Source organism: Saccostrea cucullata, unplaced genomic scaffold (genome assembly GCF_032062105.1).
Source record: "Saccostrea cucullata isolate Sc308-1 unplaced genomic scaffold, CSIRO_AGI_Scuc_v1 ctg1043, whole genome shotgun sequence".
Classification (NCBI taxonomy): Eukaryota; Metazoa; Mollusca; class Bivalvia; order Ostreida; family Ostreidae; genus Saccostrea; species Saccostrea cuccullata.
In genome coordinates this window covers 5633-23907 of record NW_026938107.1, presented here as the reverse complement: position 1 = coordinate 23907, position 18275 = coordinate 5633, and the positions used below count along the sequence as shown (strand labels likewise).

At 32.7% G+C, this 18275-nt stretch overlaps 1 protein-coding gene across 1 annotated transcript; it reads left to right on the top strand.

Annotated features, from left to right (window-relative positions):
• The first annotated feature begins 1054 nt into the window (after nt 1-1054).
• On the top strand, nt 1055-15625 carry LOC134249440 (MPN domain-containing protein-like). The gene is made up of 15 exons (XM_062731791.1): nt 1055-1119; nt 2746-2966; nt 3122-3268; nt 3643-3747; nt 3928-4115; nt 6463-6500; nt 6998-7148; nt 9593-9689; nt 11238-11310; nt 11591-11667; nt 11783-11951; nt 12199-12269; nt 12357-12446; nt 14312-14404; nt 15134-15625. Exons 1-15 carry the CDS (start codon nt 1095-1097, stop codon nt 15218-15220), a joined length of 1632 nt encoding a protein of 543 aa, XP_062587775.1. The 5' UTR covers nt 1055-1094; the 3' UTR covers nt 15221-15625.
• Nucleotides 15626-18275: the final 2650 nt, after the last annotated feature.

Genomic DNA, 18275 nt, shown 5'->3' with positions numbered 1-18275 from the left:
ACTTACAATTTTACACAAACAGCACTACATTTCCTTAATATCTTTATACTAAGGTAAGAAGTGGGGGGGGGGGGGCAACCAACCTTTAAATAGACATTTTCAATAGTAAAAGGTAATGTTGGGGAAAAAAGTGGGAGGGCCAGGCCCCCCTGCCCCCCCCCCCCCCCCCCCCCCGTTGCTACGTGCCTGAATTAATTCTTAATGATAACCATACACTGAATTAGTAATAAAACATATCTTATCTTATCTTATCTATATGGGAGCGTAGCGGGAACGACAACTCTGGATAGAGAATGAATGATAACATGCATAAAATCAAGATTAAAATATTTTAAAAACTTGCTTTAAACTAAGTATTTATTACTGTTATTATGTTTCAATATAATTATCATTTCTCATCAGATAATTGACAATTTATGGCTATACAAAAAGAATTTACAATAGATACTCCCCAGCCTGGGAGTGAATAAGATCTGTGAAGAAATCGTCATGGTTTTCCGGATAATAACAACGTGGTAAAAGTGCAAGGTAAACATATTTGGTAAATAACAAACTTAAAAATTGCCCAACTAGTTAAAATTGTTATGCTACAGCTGTGAATGACACATGGATATTTTTTTTTTTTTACATTTTGCACAATCTAATTAGATTGCAATTTGCACATCGCCTTGCAGCAGTAACCATGGGTATTATCACGTGACAAAGATCCAGGGTGGTTCTTGAGAAGCATACATCTTCAATTTGGAGACAATTCTCTTCATTTATCAGTGACTCATTTACATCGATGAATCCATTTGATGAGGAAATGCACTTCTATTTATTTTGTATTTTTATAAAAACTTTTTATTTTGCTGAAGAGACAGCTTGAAAGAAAAAAATGATCACATGTTAAGGGTTTGAATATGTGGTGCTTTCCTTACATAGTTGCTTTTAAAATTGCAAAAGTACTTTTTGAAATGCTTAGTCAATTTTGTTTGCGGCAGATTTGATGCTTTGCATCAATTTTACTTGTAGACGGGACAATGACATCGGGTTCGATATTCATGTGTGCATACCGGAAGCACATGTAAACAAAGAAAGTTGTTTACAAATATATGACGGGAAAAGTGCTCAAAATGGGTAAAAAAATCTGTATATTTATTATGCAAAATTATGTTACAAAAATATACTTACTGATTTCCTTGAAAATTTCAACTGGAACATGATGATTTTAATTATCAGCAATTCCGTTAGCTTAGTAGTACGTGAAACTGTTTTAAACTAGAAAAGAACACTAGAATCTATAGACAAAAGAAATTATCAATATTAAACAATATTCTTAAAATGTATCTCAAAGTTTGTTTAGTTTTGTGCATTAATCTATCCATATTTTTTCACGCCCAATCGTCTACACATAACTGCACCCTCCACTGAAAGTTTGATTATAATTTGTTTTAGGCTTAATACACATGAACAGGATTGCTTACCAAGGTATTTTTCAAATGGAAAAAAAAGAAAAGGGATTAATCTAACTTTGGGGGAAAGTACCCTGTTGGGAACGACTTTACTTTACCGGTCCCCAGAAAAAAAACATGCTAAAACGTAGTGTTGCCGAAGGCGACTTAAGTATATATGAGATCGCGTGAGCGATCGAAAAAAAATTTTAATACGAGGTTTTTTGGCCTTTTGACCCCAAAATCGAATTCTATGGTTAAAAGGTTAGTTTAAAACTTCGTTTTTAAAAGTAGTTTTTAACCTCGATCTCTGAAAGAAATTAATAAATATTGTTTATTCATGGAAAAAATCGACAAAGAATAATTCTAAATGGAGCATGTGGGGCCCATGCTTAGTGCTATTTCTTTCAGACTTAGCCATTCTTCCATATAAACAAACAAACGAAATGTCTTTAAAGTTGAATTTTATGATCTTGGAAAAATTACAGAAACGACTGAATTTCTTAACTTATGTAAAAGAACGAGTTACTACCTCTAATTCATCGACGGTATGCAAGGACTGAGACATTCAGACGAAATCTCCCAGGCAGATGCTAAACTAACCCTAATCAGTCGAATAATGTGCGAGGACTTACCCTAATCTCTCGGATGGATGCGAGACTAACCCTAATCAGTCGAATACTAGTGCAAGGACTAACCTTAATCTCTCAGGTGGGTGCAAGACTAAACCTAATCAGTCGAATAGTGTGCAGATTTAACCCATTTCAGTTGAGTGACGTAAATGTTACGTCATAGTCCAATGAGCGCGAGGATCTTGCGGATCTGGGGACCGGTAAAGTAAAGTCTACCCCCCTTGTTGGAGAAAGTTGGAAAATCAGCTGTGTGCCCAAGATAAATCCCTGAAGGAGCATGCTGAACTTGAAAATAATTTTTTCAGAATATAAATAATAAAAATTTATTTTCACTGGAGAAATTTTGTAACATTTGTGTCTGTTTCTATATGTCAGTTATATTTGTTTGGAAATGATGTGTGGTTCATGTATATCATCTTGCTAAATGTTGCTACAGTAAAACTCGTTTAGTACAAACACGGATATTGTGAATTCACAGATATAACAAAGTTATCTTGGATACCCAACTATATATATTTATGAATTCCTTATATAGATATAACGAATTACGGATATAGCAAAGTAATTTCAGAGGTCCCAGTGACTTCATTATAACCGAGTTTTATTGTGTAACTAAAAAATCTTTCTTTCAGTTGTTTATGAAAATAAAATTAACATTAGTACATGTATATAATATACAGCACAGGAAGCACTGAATCACAGAGATGAAATGGAAGAAGAAGAATTAGAAGATAGGGATGACAGTATGGATGATGATGATGTGTCTGAAGAAGATCATGAGGAAGACAAGCAGGGATCATTGGCTAAGGCAGCCATTACAGGAAGAAGTGTCACGTTACAGATGCTAATTTCAGAAAAAATCATAGATCCAGGCCCTGCTCTTCTTTCTTTGAAGTACCTGGTAATGAATTTGTGTTGGTTCGAAGACATTTAGCAACCAGATTATATATTTGCATATCTAAACTCTGAGATTGATATAAAATGCTTGCTAAATGTGAGGTAATAAATGTAATTATTATCTGAAAGTTATGATTAACATTTAACTCCACTTTTCAGGGACGTAGATTCATTGCTGACTTGCTTCCAGATGGCAGAATCCAGATGCCTGGAACCAAGGAGACCTTCACCTCACCAAGTGCCTGGGCAATTCACTGCAAGAAACAAGTTAATCCTCACAAAAAATCAGGATGTGGTTGGGCTTCGGTAAGTGTGCATAACATCAAGATGATATTAAATGGAGTATAAGATGTTATAATGGTTTATACTTGGCAATTGTGATTATCTAAATGGCACCTGATCCCACCTCTGATGTTTTGAAGATCCATGTGTGCGCCGCTCCTAATTTGTAATGTTTAATGGACTTTTGAGCTCAAATACTGTTTGTTATCTCCACATGTTTCATCTACAATGTACTAGTATCATGCAAGCCTAGCTCTTGGGTTTCCTTAAAAGATACTTGAAGAATTTCTTGGAGCTTAAATCGTTAAGCATTGTTCTGCTGTATATACGATGCTGTAAGTACAAGTTATCTCTCTTACATTATATGTAAGTTTACTCCATCAACTTTATACTTTTAGGTTTTATATAAGGAGAGAAAGCTTGACATTTGGAAGGCAGCTTGGTTTCGTAAGCATAGAACATCCAGTCCTGCCCGGAACAATATTGACTCCTCAAGTTCTCAGGTTCCAGTTCACTGAGTTTGTCTTTTTGAAATATCTTAAATATAAATTCTTCTGAAAATAATGAAAAAAATGATAAATGTATTAAGTATATCTAATCTAGTTATTGATGAAGTAATAACTGAACCATTAAAGTTTATTTAAATTAGATTACTTTTACTGGAAGTTTTATTCCCTTCAAAGTCACCAAGGTCTCCTTGGAGTTCTCGTGAGGACACAAATGACTCACGACCAGAACCTCAGACCAATGGGAAGCTCGCAGTGTCACGATTGGCTGATGAGAGACAGACAGAGGACTGTCAATCACTCCTGATGCCCCGCCCTGCTCACACCAGTACACCTAATCAAAATGGAAAAACTGAGTCCAAAAGGTAGTAGATAAAAACTCAAAACAGTTCTATTCTCTCTATGCCAGGGTTCAGGTGAGTTTTTCTGATCAAAAACTGTCTTACAATCAGGACACAGGAAGCCTTATTGATTTGCAAGTATCATAATGCAGTGTCATTCAATTTTGTATAAACCATGACCTTGGGGGCAAAGATAAGAACATAACAGAGGGTCAAAGTTTGAAGGCTATACATGTACGTGTAGTTCGAAGACTTGACTTCAAGTCTTAAGAGAGTTCAATAAAAATCTTTATTGTTATGGAATTTCATCAATCATTGGATATTACAAGAAGTTCAAATGTCTATGTACACATGTGTATACTCAAATGAGTGTGGTGCTTTTTGGCTATTTGTTATTAGCATACCTGTATTAAATTGAAAGAACTGTTAAAATTCAACTTTAAGATTTTGATCTTGAGATAGAAATCTGATTAAAAAAAAAATTGAAGATGTTACAGTTGTCATTCTGTAATGTTAATTCTTTTATTAATTATATGGCATAATCATGTTATTCGCTTCGCGAATAGAATAAGTTTGACGTTGTACACGTTAACGTCATTTCTTGTATAAGAGGGATTCTAATGATGTTATACAGTTTATATTATCATTTTCGAATATTTAGTAGTATTGACTACTATTTCAGGAAATAAAATAATACGAGAGAGAGAGAGAGGTCCAATGCTAGATTCTTTAGATAATCGTTCATATATATGAAGAATGGGTGACGAATGAAATACCATGGGTATATATATACAGAGAAAACATTCTAAAATTTTATAAAAGGGGAGATTTTCAAAGGAAAAGGGTTCGTTTTAAATATATATGAAGAACAGGTAGCGAATCAAATAACATGAGTATATATATACAGACGCAACATTCTAAAAGCCTCTGAAAGGGGAGATTTTCCCCGGAAAAGGGTTTCTTTGGGGGTCATTCATATAAAAATGGGGATTGGATTTTTTGGGGGGGTTCATTCTTAAAATGATCATTTTTCAAATGATCAAGGTAAATTATAGGGAGCGAATCAAATAACATGAGTATGTAACACACCCCTTTTAATACTTTTCACGTAAACTGAAGTATATAATACCACAAAAAGAGAAAATACATATAAAGAAGTAAGTTTTAAGATACGCTATTAATTCCGTATGAACAGCAGACAATTAATTACAGGTAGTAAAATAAATTTTGCTATTTATTCCGTTAAATTTTATATCTAAATTTATATCATTTACAGAATAAACACAATTTTATTTTCCCCTTTTAATGCTTTTCACGTAAACTGAAGTGTATAATACCACAAAGAGAAAATGCATATAAAGAAATTAGTTTTAAGATACGCTATTAATTCCATATGAACAGCAGACAATTAATTAATTACAGGTAGTAAAATAAATTTTGCTATTTATTCCGTTAAATTTTATATCTAAATTTATATCATTTACGGAATAAACACAATTTTATTTTCCCCTTTTAATGCTTTTCACATAAACTGAAGTATATAATACCACAAAGAGAAAATGCATATAAAGAAATTAGTTTTAAGATACGCTATTAATTCCGTATGAACGGAGACAATTAATTAATTGCAGCTAGTAAAATAAATGTTGCTATTTATTCCGTAAAATTTTATATCTAAATTCATATCATTTACTGAATAAACACAATTTTTTTTTATCTAGCTTATTGATGACTTAATGAGAAAATAAATAATTGAATAAAGTTTGTTATTTATTCCGTTAATTCTATTAGAAATTTATGGATACGGTTTAATTGACTCTCATGCAAGGAAAAACAGAACTTGCGGTGGTATATACTCATGTTATTTGATTCGCTCCCTATAATTTACCTTGATCATTTGAAAAATGATCATTTTAAGAATGAAACCCCCAAAAAATTCCAAGCCCCATTTTTTATCTGTATGTCCCCCAAAGAAACCCTTTTCCGGGGAAAATCTCCCCTTTCAGAGGCTTTTAAGAATGTTGCGTCTGTATATATATACTCATGTTATTTGATTCGCTACCTGCTCTTCGCATATATATGATCGATACAGTCTAGTTGACTCTCATGCTAGGAAAAAACAGAACTTGCGGCGGTATATACTCATGTTATTTGATTCGCTGCCTATAATTTGCCTTGATCATTTGAAAAAATGAACATTTTAAGAATGTACCCCCCAAAAAATTCCAAGCCCCATTTTTTATCTGAATGACCCCCAAAGAAACCCTTTTCCTATACAGGTTTTGACGTTAACGTCAAACTTATTCCAATCGCGAAGCGAATAACATGATTATGCCAATTATATAACTATTGATTTTGTTTTACATATAAGAATGAAAGAAAATTTGGGTATTAGGATTCAAGAAGAGGGTGAGTTCCTTAATTACATTTCACAGTTTTATTTTGTCAATGATTTCATGTATCATGCAAATGTGACATCTGTTATTAACTGTTTAGAAAAATAGAATATATTAAACTTCAGTTATTTCAAACTCAGTGGGACCCCCCCCCCCAATATTTGAAGATACATGTATTAGAGATATCGAAAATATTGAGCATGATTAAGGTCAAAATTAAAAAAAATGATAATCTGTAGTTTTTCCTTACAGTCTTTGAAATTTAAGAAATGTGCTTTTTCTCTGATTTACATGCATGATTTTTGACAAATTAAATCAAAATTGCTGTATGATTGTTGTACTTGAAAGTTTATTCTGTAATATTTAGCAAGAGAAGGAGAATTAATTTACTTAATATCATATGATACTATGTACTCTCAAATCCTCGTACTTAAAAATGGTAGAGTGGAATATTTTTGTGTGTATGATATTTGTTTTCAACCTATTTACAGATTTTTTTGATTTTTTTAGCATTAAATTTATCCCTCAAGGCACCAAAGTCACCTTCTAGAAAGGAATCGCATACTTTCTCTGAGTCTGAATCCTTCACTGAGAAAAACAACAACCACAGTGAGAGAAAATGTATTAGGCACGCATCTCTAAAATCCCGCAGCCAAAACATGTAAGATAATGTGCAAGACACGCATCTCTAAAATCCCGCAGCCAAAACATGTAAGATAATGTATCAGAAAGGCATCTCTAAAATCCCACAGCCAAAACATGTAAGATAGTTATTAGGCATGCATCTCTAAAATCCCACAGCCAAAACATGTAAGATAATTATCAGGCACACATCTCTAAAATCCCACAGCCAAAACGTAAGATAATTATCAGGCTCGCATCTCTAAAATCCCACAGCCAAAACATATAAGATAATTATCAGGCATGCATCTCTAAAATCCCGCAGCCAAAACATGTAAGATAGTTATTAGGCATGCATCTCTAAAATCCCACAGCCAAAACATGTAAGATAGTTATTAGGCATGCATCTCTAAAATCCCACAGCCAAAACATGTAAGATAATTATCAGGCATGCATCTCTAAAATCCCACAGCCAAAACATGTAAGATAATTATCAGGCACACATCTCTAAAATCCCACAGCCAAAACGTAAGATATATCAGGCTCGCATCTCAAAATCCCACAGCCAAAACATGTAAGATAATTATCAGGCATGCATTTATTTCCCGCAGCCAAAACATGTATATAACTTATTAGGCATGCATCTCTAAAATCCCACAGCCAAAACATGTAAGATAATTATCAGGCACACATCTCTAAAATCCCACAGCCAAAACGTAAGATAATTATCAGGCTCGCATCTCTAAAATCCCACAGCCAAAACATGTAAGATAATTATCAGGCACGCATCTCTAAAATCCCACAGCCAAAACATGTATGATAATTATTAGGCACGCATCTCTAAAATCCCACAGCCAAAACATGTAAGATAATGTATCAGAAAGGCATCTCTAAAATCCCCCAGCCAAAACATGTAAGATCATATACAAGACAAGCATCTCTAAAATCCCACAGCCAGAACATGTTAGATAATTATCAGGCACTCATCTCGAAAATCCCACAGCCAAAACATGTAAGATAAATATCAGGCACGCAACTCTGAAATCCTGCAGCCAAAACATGTAGGATAATTATTAGGCACACATCTCTAAAATCCCACAGCCAAAACATGTAAGATAATTTTCAGGCATGCATCTTTAAAATCCCGCTGCCAAAACATGTAAGATAGTTATTAGGCACGCATCTCTAAAATCCCACATCCAAAATGTAAGATAATTATCAGGCATGCATTTCTAAAATCCCCCAGCCAAAACATGTAAGATAATGTACAAGACACGCATCTCAAAAATCCCACAGCCAAAACATGTAAGATAATGTATCAGAAAGGCATCTCTAAAATCCCACAGCCAAAACATGTAAGATTATGTATCAGAAAGGCATCTCTAAAATCCCCCAGCCAAAACATGTAAGATCATGTACAAGACAAGCATCTCTAAAATCCCACAGCCAAAACATGTTAGATAATTATCAGGCACTCATCTCGAAAATCCCACAGCCAAAACATTTAAGATAATTATCAGGCAAGCATCTCTAAAATTCCACAGTCAAAACATGTAAGATAACGTACAAGACATGCATCTCTGAAATCCTGCAACCCAGATATGTAAGATGAAGTACAAGACACACATCTCTAAAATCCCGCAGCCAAAACATGTAGAAAGTTTAGTAGGCACACATCTCTAAAATCTGCAGCCAAAACATGTAAGATTAAGATTAAGGGACATATCTCTAAAATCCAGAAGCCAAAATATGTAAGAAAGAGAATAAGGCATGCATCTTTCAATCCCTTAGTCAAAATAGATAAGAAAATTTGTAAGCTTTAATTAGTATGTGTCTCAAAGATTCTGCACCCAAATTATAAAAGAAAATGTACTAGACACACATCTATCAAAATCTGCAACCAAAACATAAAAAAAAATGAATTAGAAAAAAAATGTTAAAGTTAATCACAATGTTTAAAAAATTGTAAGTTGGGCGTACTTAGTTGGTCAAGAGAGGACAAACAATTTTTGAACAATGGCCTTATTGCGGAAGCATTTTATTTCATGGGGACTAATTATTGAGAACTATTATAAATTCATGGAGATGTGCTGAATTTTTTTTTTATTTGAGAAGCCCTTGTCATGAAAAACAAGTACATGTTTCATTGAGATTAAAATTTTGACAAGAATTGAACAAATCTGACATTTATATTGATTCCGAGATAATACTCTATGTATACTTGTTAAACAAGCTTCATATTGTAGTGGCTTTGGTGTGGACAAGAATGTTCCAATTCATGAATACCGCTAAGAAATCATTAATATTAAATACAATATATGACATGTTGGTGTGTAGCACTAATTCATGATTATGCCAACAAGTGATTGCACTAAATTTAAAACACTCAAATTTATGTGTGCATGCACATTGTGTTTTCTATACATTGTACGTAAAGAAATTTCTTTATGGAATACTTACAGAAACTGTATTGTTTTTTGTCAGTGACCCCCACACCCTTGTGGAATGTGAGTCTTTTAAGGAATTGGACAAAATTCAACCATTTACAGTATCCATTGCCAGTAATGCGCTTCTACTCATGGTAAGTTATCTTCATATATTTTAATCATCTTGTTGATATTTAATATCTTTTACAATTTTTAGCTTAATTGCAATTTTAAAAATGTTTATTTAACTTATCACTTTATAAGTCAATTCCTAGATTCAAAAAACTTTAGGCCAACGTTCTTTTATTTACCGTTTTACGGGAGCGCCGACTCTAATTTGGGCTAAAATGAAATAAAAATAAAAGTCTCTTCTTCAAGTTTTATTTTTGTTTCTCCCGCCGATAGCTTATTTATAGTCACTGAAAAAATGAAAGAAACGTCAACAAATTTTTTACAAGCCTTTCAAAACGTCAATTGTCATTGGCTACGGTAAATATATCCATCCAATCACAGTTGACAAAACTAATGAGCATGAATGTGAAGCGTGGATAGTCACTGAACTGCATAACAGTTAGCGGCAAAATGTCAGAGTCGTAGTGTTTAATATATTTTTAAATCGACTCAGTCATTTTAAAAAGTGACATGTCATTTATTAGAAAAAAGTATTAATTTCAGATAAACTTTTAATGAAAGATTGAATAAAATAGACGAAACAGTAATCAAAGTGATCAAATGTTATGCGGAGGGCCACGACTGGAAAGTTAGGTTCTGCCACTGCCCCTTGTTTTTAGAGGTTTTAAGTATGTATTATCGTTGACAATTGTTTCAAAGCATTGAAATACGACTTGAAGATTGTTCTGAAACTTATTTTTAAGACAGTCATGTTTTATTTTACATGAAACGACTGAACATACACTGCAGAAAGTGGCGTGACTGAAGAAATTCGAGTCACAACTTTCACTCCTTAATATCATATTAATCAAACATATTACGATTCAAAATGAAATTTCGCTTGTTATGTAACAAATTACTGAGTAATAACAACTTTCTTTACCAAAAAAGAAAAAAAAAAAATTCCAGTTAGGGAAAAACAAAGCTGCAGATGATACTTCCATACAAATATGACCTTTTTTTTTATTCAAAAGTTGTGGATATTTGAATACGTTTTCAAGAGAAATATATAATATATTTTATCTACCTATGTGTATATTAATTTGAATTGCATTGAAAAAGATACACAGATTTTTTTAATTAGTCTAACTTGTGAAATAGTTTAACTGATCCATTAAAAGCCTTACTATATTCTTGCCATATGATAGCTACTCATAAATACTCAAATCTTATACATGTAGTTTATTGAATGCTAAAAAAAGTATGATATAATTGTTTTGCATGCTTTATTTTTTTCAAATAACACCCTTTTCTGCCAAAATAAGGTGAAAAAACATTTCCATTCTTAATTTAAAAAATAAAAAAGATTGTTACAATTTTTTGTTTTATTTTTATTTTTCTGACCGACTGCTTGAATTTGAAGATTTTATTTTTATTTCGACCCCCCCCCCCCCGACTCAATTTTTTGAAAAAAATTCCGGTAAAACAATAAATACAAAAATGTTGGCCTTATGTACATTGTCTTTTCATCTGACAAAGCAAATAGGAAAATTTTTTTTTTTATTTAGCACTCTTATCATTTGTTACTGTAGGACTTTCACTGTCACCTGACTTCCAGTGAAGTGGTGGGGTACCTCGGAGGAAAATGGAACCAGAACACACAACGTAAGCATAAAACAAAATACCTGTACAGTATAATACATGTATATAAGAATCTGCTACAGGCTTCAGAATATTTTGCTAAATATGCCAAGACCCTGTCCAGCTCATAACTTGAAAGAAAATTATTTGGCTTAGAATTATCAACTTGGTCAATCCATTTGTCACATCCTACATTAAGGCATCTCTTCCTTAAAGCTTATCACAAATAACATGATAATAAATGTATCAAGCATATACTCAAGAGAAACATTCGATCTCATTACATTTTCATGTCTTTTCATAGATTTAACCATTGTGAATGCATTTCCGTGTAAATGCAGACTTGCAGACAACAAAAACGCAGCCATTGTAGAAGAAGAGGTGAGCTTCTTTTTAAATGTTTATTGTTACTTATTTTATAACCTTATAGCACTTCTGATGTCAAAAGACCCCTATGATAAGAGATTTTGAGTTTATTAACCCTCTGATTGTACAGATCCGCCAATCTATGAATGAGCTGGGTCTGATTTTGGTGGGGTGGTACCACAGTCATCCTTTCTCGGAAGCTCAGCCCTCAGTGAAGGACATTGACAGTCAGATGTCCTATCAGCTCTGTATGAAAGGATCAGGATCTAATTACTTCCCTTGTGTAGGAGTCATCATAGGTAACCACACTCTATATTCAGTGTCTGATGAATCATACTCGAAAAAAAAAAATACACAGTACATGCATTGGGGGGGGGGATGTTATAAAAATCAGAATAAATATTAATTCCTCGTATTTTTAGAATGTTTTTTTTTCTTTGACACTTTATTTGAGAAATTATATAATTTTACAAGTTTTGTATCTGCTATGCAGGTAATGTGATTTGTTTGGCATGATAACAAAGTAGTTTATTTTATTATTTTCAGCTCCATATAACAGACAGAGAACAAAGAAGGAATCTGATTGCAGAATGTACATGGTCATGCCACCTCTTGATGTAAGCATTTAAATAAAAGAAAATGACTACTAACTGTTGGTATTTAAATTGAATTCTCTTGATTTAAATGAAGATTTCTTTATGTAGGAGCAGCCCTCAGATTATGGTATACCGATGATTGTCAAATTCTCCCTGCAGAAGAATCTCTCTGTCACGGAGGAACTTCTTAGTGAAATGGTAATTTTTTGTGTTTTATTAGTAAATATTTGTAAACTAAATGTTCAGTGAAGAATTATGGTTCATTAAATTTAGTTCATACATTCACATTTTCGAGGGGTGATCAAAAAGTTCGCGAACTATCTCTAAATTTACAAAACCACAGTTCAGATCAGAATGAAATTTTGCACACATAGAGTCATATACATGGTCCATAAATAGCATTTGTAATGAAACGTTTTGCCCCATGTTTGTGACGTCACAATATGAAAATAACATCAATATGTAGGTCACTTGGGACAAAAAATGGTTGACTCAATTGAATTCGAAAACCAAACAGCTGTAAATTAAAGATAAACATACAGTATATCTTGGAAATTCCTTTGCAGAATCTTGTAATAATTTGTACGAGGTTTATGAAGACAAAAGACTTTCCAGAAGTTTAGTTGTTAATTGGATTGATTGTTTAAGTGCAGCAAGGGAGATGTTAAAAAATAATGATGTTTGTTCTTTCGCCCAGTGAAACCAAGCTGGGGAAGAGATGTGTCCTTTGTTTAGCAATTTGATATGAAAGATCGCCAACTTATAATTTGGAAAATAGTTGGATATCTTTACAATAACATTATAATAAAATCCCTAAAATATCATTTACTTCAGACTTTAAACATATCAGATATGTAAAAAAAAAAAGGCACCCGTAATTTATCCACATAGAAAAAAACAACGCTCCGAAGACAGAGGACTTGGGTTTTGATGGTAACCATGCTCATTCTGGAAAAGATATCATTATCCATCCATACTATTGCCAAGATTTGGCTATTTCTGACAAATGGACGGTTTTTAGCTCACATTGACAAAGTCGAGATGAGCTTATGCTATACCCCCGGCGTCAGCGTCCCGGTTAAAGTTTCAGGAGCAGGTCCATTCCCAAGTAACTATAAGCCTACCTGGACCAAACTTGCATGGATGATGCATCTAGGGATGGACACTACCAGACTTGCTTCAGATGCTGGATGTGACCTACATTTTCCAGTTGAGTGACCAGGTTAAAGTTTTTGGAACAGGTCCATTCCCAAGTAACTATAAGCCCTACCTGGACCAAACTTGCATGGATGATGCATCAAGGGATGGACACTTTTTGCAGATGAGTGACCAGGTTAAAGTTTTAGGAGCAGGTCCATTCCCAAGTAACTATAAGCCCTACCTGGACCAAACTTGCATGGATGATGCATCTAGACCTACATTAACCACATTAACCAGATTATATTAGTGACTAGGTTATTCCCAAGTAACTATAAGCCCTACCCTGACCAAACTTGCATGGATGATGCATTTAAGGATGGACAATGGAAACTTGCTTCGGATGTTGGATCTGACCCGCATTTTCCAAACGAGTGATGAGGTTAATTTTTTTGGAACAGGTCAACCCCCAATGAATTTTAAGACCTATTTAAACAGCACTTGCTTGAATATTGTTGTCAGAATAAATACTAACTGTTAAGAAAAATGATGTGAAATTTGTATTACCTAAATTGATAACATTCATCGAGGTGAGCTTTGTAATCTTTGATTACCTATGTTATTTGTAAAAAATAACTTGCATGGTAGGAAATACAAGAGTCTGAAAAATCTTTAAGCTTCTGTGACAGAACGCTTTGGAGCATGTTCCATGACTGCCTATATCATGTGATACGCACATGGGCAGAACGGTTGTAGATGTGCATTAAAATCGGAGAGGACTACTTTGAAAATTTTGAACACTGAAACCCTATATTATTTCATTTTTGGAAGTTATTCAATTAGTTTGCAAACTTTTTGATCACCCCTCTTACTGTTTCCTCTACTGGAGATAAAATCATTTGAACAATGCTATATTTTCCTTACAGAAAACAGTGACAGATTTTTATAGAGGTGCCCCTGATTGGCTGAAGTTCAGACAATGCTGGCAGCCAACCATAACGTACTTAGACAAATTGAAGGTAAGTTTCAGTACCAAAGAATGTACAGCATGTAGGTGTAAATGTGTTAGTACATACTGGCTGACATCAATGTTAATCTTATTACCAAAGTAGTACCAAAATAGTACATGTATGATCATAATGACATACTGCCCGAATTCAAAGTTAATCACATTATCAAAGTATTACGATTATTAACACATATTGCCTGAATTCAGTAAGTATCTTGCCTGAGGTCAAGGTCAAGCTCCAAATCTGATTTCAAGATAGTCATGTTGCTAAGGACATAAATGTATTGCATATACCTATATAAAATATGTTTTAATTAAGGATGTCTCATTGAATGTGTACTGGTAAAATGCTGATTACAACATAATTGGTTGCACTGAAGGCAATTCTATGCATTAACACATACTATACAATTTAAAGGTCAATCCAATGAAACTCTTACATGTACTTGGATACTTACATGTATTAATAATTTGTTAATAACACTAAGACACAATTGATAAACTAGGCAAAGAAAGATGTAAATGATATAAAACTAATTAACACTCATTTTTCTTAAGTACATGAGTAATAATCTATCCCATTTTATGAGAATGTTTTTCTGCCCTAAATCGTGAATACATGTATCATTCATTCATCAATTTTTAAAAAGTTGAATCAACAATTTGTTCCTTTTAAAACATTTTATAAACAACATAGATATTGTGGTTTAGATTTCAAAGAAGCTGCGTTTTTTTCTAGGGTTCTCTTGCCACAAAACTGCCCGAAGATCAGATGGAGAATGGAACTTTCCTGGAATTTGTTCAGCATTTGATTCTGTCAAAATGAATCTTCTGAACTTTCAGAACTTAAAAAAATTAGCTTTTTAAAACCTATCAAAGTTTAAAGTTCATGTGTTTTGTTAAACAGTTAGCAGGAGTACAGTGTACCTGATCCAAGCATCAAAATTTGAATCCAATGAACAAACATATAGCAGCTAAGTAAATTGTGCCTAATGTGTTAGTATGTAGGTTTACTGGTGCTGTTTGATTAACTGTATGGAATATTTTTCTCTGTGTGTTCCAGTTTTTGTCTGTTAATGATGATTCAACATGTCTTCCCAATATTATGAGAACATTGTGTACAGATTAATTTGATGAATCGTGTATGCTTTATAGATGAGAGTGTTGTGTAAACATAATACTGGATTTATGCACTGTAATAAGAATATTAGAGTACTTTGTTTAAAGGTTCAATAGTTTTAAAATATGTATATTGCAACATATATCTTAAATGTTTCTTTCTATCATTTAAAGGTATATAAAGATATAATATGCATAAAACAATACATAAAAAAAAACATGTATAATGTATATGAATTTCTATTATTTAAAGGTTGTATATAAAGATATAATATGCATAAAACAGGACTGAAAATATCAGTATTTTCAAAATTTGATGAAAAATTTCTTCAATTTTCATTGAAGCAAAACAGGGACCTATGGCCGACCAAAGTTTTACATAGAAATATAAAGGAAAATTCTTTAAAAATCTTCTTCTGAAGAATAGGAAAGCAAGAATATAGAAAGCTTTTTTATTTAACCATGGGGTTTTCCTGACAGCTTTATGTCATGATGCAACTGATTAAAACAAACATTTAGAAGCATTATAAATAATTCATATCAAGGCAGCAGCTTTCTGATTTGTATTGATTAATAGGATTATACATGTAACACTATGCACAAGGTATATCAGGTGACCTACGATTTTTATGGAATGTTATATTACTGTCCTATATAAATATGCACCCACCATTGTAACAAGATATGAAACCTTTTAAGCAGTAGATGAATTTATCAAATTCACTTAAATGAGAATATCCACTTTGGGAAAATACAGAATATGATATTAACTGAAAGCTTTGTTTTTTTGATTTTATATTGTCACAACCAATATGCATTATAAAGCATTGTTCTTTGTAATTTCATTATTAGTTTTTTTTTCCTCTACCATACATTTACAGTAGTCAAGGGCATATAAGCCTATGTTTTTATGATGATTTTGCTGTATTCCATTTTCATGGAATGTTATATTACTTAAGTAAATTTTGGTAACTAATTTTGACATTGACAAAAGTTAAGATTTCAGGAAAAACTGATTATATTATTTATTGATTGTGTATTTTCTATAGCTCTTGTTAAAAATAATGTTAAACTCTACATTTTAAAAGAAGTATGTGTATTTATGTATATGCAATAAACTATGCAATATTTCCTTTCGAGTTATCTTAACACACATAAGGCTCAAAAAAAAAGAATATGAATATATAGAAATATATAGAAAAAATGTCAATAGGGCCCTGGTTAGTCATTACATGTAGTAGACTAATATCCTTAAGAAGTGTGAATTCTTTGTTCAGGATCACAATAGAAGACCAATAATTTACAAGGTACATGTATATAGAGGAACAGAATTTTACCAAGAACAGCAACAGTAAATACATTTTCACTATGTGATTAATAGAAATCTACTGGAATACCAGAGTCCCTGACCAAGGAGGTTATAAATTTATAATTTTAGAAAAAAAGGGCTATTACTCATAATCAAGTTTGTCTTCACATACCGAAAAAGCAGAGAGTATTTTAGAAGAATAAATATTATGGATTCATTATAATGAACTCGGTTATTATAAATAATGAAATACTTTCTCCATATTTTATTTAGCAAGAAAGCTTTTGCAGACAATAAGCTTTTGAATAATTATCTCATGGTGAAAATTCTTTTAACAGCAGTGAATGAGAATCTTTTTTACAACAATATATTATATATTCAAGAAGAGGTGTAAATCAGATGTGAATAAAAACTTGAAGGAACTTTAAAAAAAAATTGAAGTCACAAAATTTTTCTTAACTGAAAAGCATCAAAGTGCTGCACTTTTCATTGCTTTTCTCAAAAAAATTGAAATTGAAAATTTACTGACCGTGTCAATGGTCACTTGCAAAAATAATTTTTAAAAATCCGACTCGATATATCCCGGAAAACTTGAAATAAAATATACAATAGTTTCTGATACATCTGCTTCATATTTGGATATTTGACTAGAACATACGTTAATCCTAATTACGGTAATCTAACTAAAAAACGTTATGACTTCAATTTTTTTTTAATGTCATCATCCCTTACCCATGTATCACCTGCATATGAAGGGTAAGCTTTTGACAAACAGGTTGATAAGACAAGGATTTCTACCGTTTCGTATATCGACAGGGGATGCTTACTCCTCTACCTAATCCCACCTCTGATGATTTAGAGGCCCAGGTTTGCTTGCTCCGAATTTACATTGTTTTCATGGACGTTTGAGTTTGAGTGCTTTTCTTTTATCTACATGTTTCATTTAGCAGACAAGCAAGCTTTTCAATATTCATCTTAAAGTTTTATGCTTCATATTATAATATTTTATTACCATTTTGTAGATCCGTTACAGGGTTGCATTAAAGTCGAGTGAGCAATATAAGGTCCTTGAGCTCTTTTAAAATAATTTATGCTAAGGGAATGAAAGTCAACATTGAGATATCTACAGGAAAACATTTGTTATATTTCTCTTTAAGACTGTAATTCGACTGATCAGACCAGGATTTAATAGTCCGTCTTGCGAAATGGAAAATAATCTTCTCCAGAACAGCAGAACTAAAACAGTCTAAATCATTGCGAAGCATAGAACTGCATGTTGTGTGGATTGGATTTGGTTAAGTCATGGTCCCTTGGGCCACCAAATGCCATCAAAATTTTCTTGAAATCTAGCTGAAAACATTTAAATATCTGAAAATAAATTAAAGCAGGACAAAAGTTACCCGGCTGAGCATTATGGTTCATCGGCCTCTTGTTTTCTTTAGTCAAAGGACAT

What these genes read in the sequence shown, in the direction of transcription:
- LOC134249440 (XM_062731791.1), top strand. Translation starts at nt 1,095, where the DNA reads ATGACGGGAAAAGTGCTCAAAATGG. An exon ending in TTGACTCCTCAAGTTCTCAG is followed by an intron (nt 3,748 to 3,927) that starts GTTCCAGTTCAC and finishes TTCCCTTCAAAG; the next exon opens with TCACCAAGGTCTCCTTGGAG. An exon ending in CGTACTTAGACAAATTGAAG is followed by an intron (nt 14,405 to 15,133) that starts GTAAGTTTCAGT and finishes GTTTTTTTCTAG; the next exon opens with GGTTCTCTTGCCACAAAACT.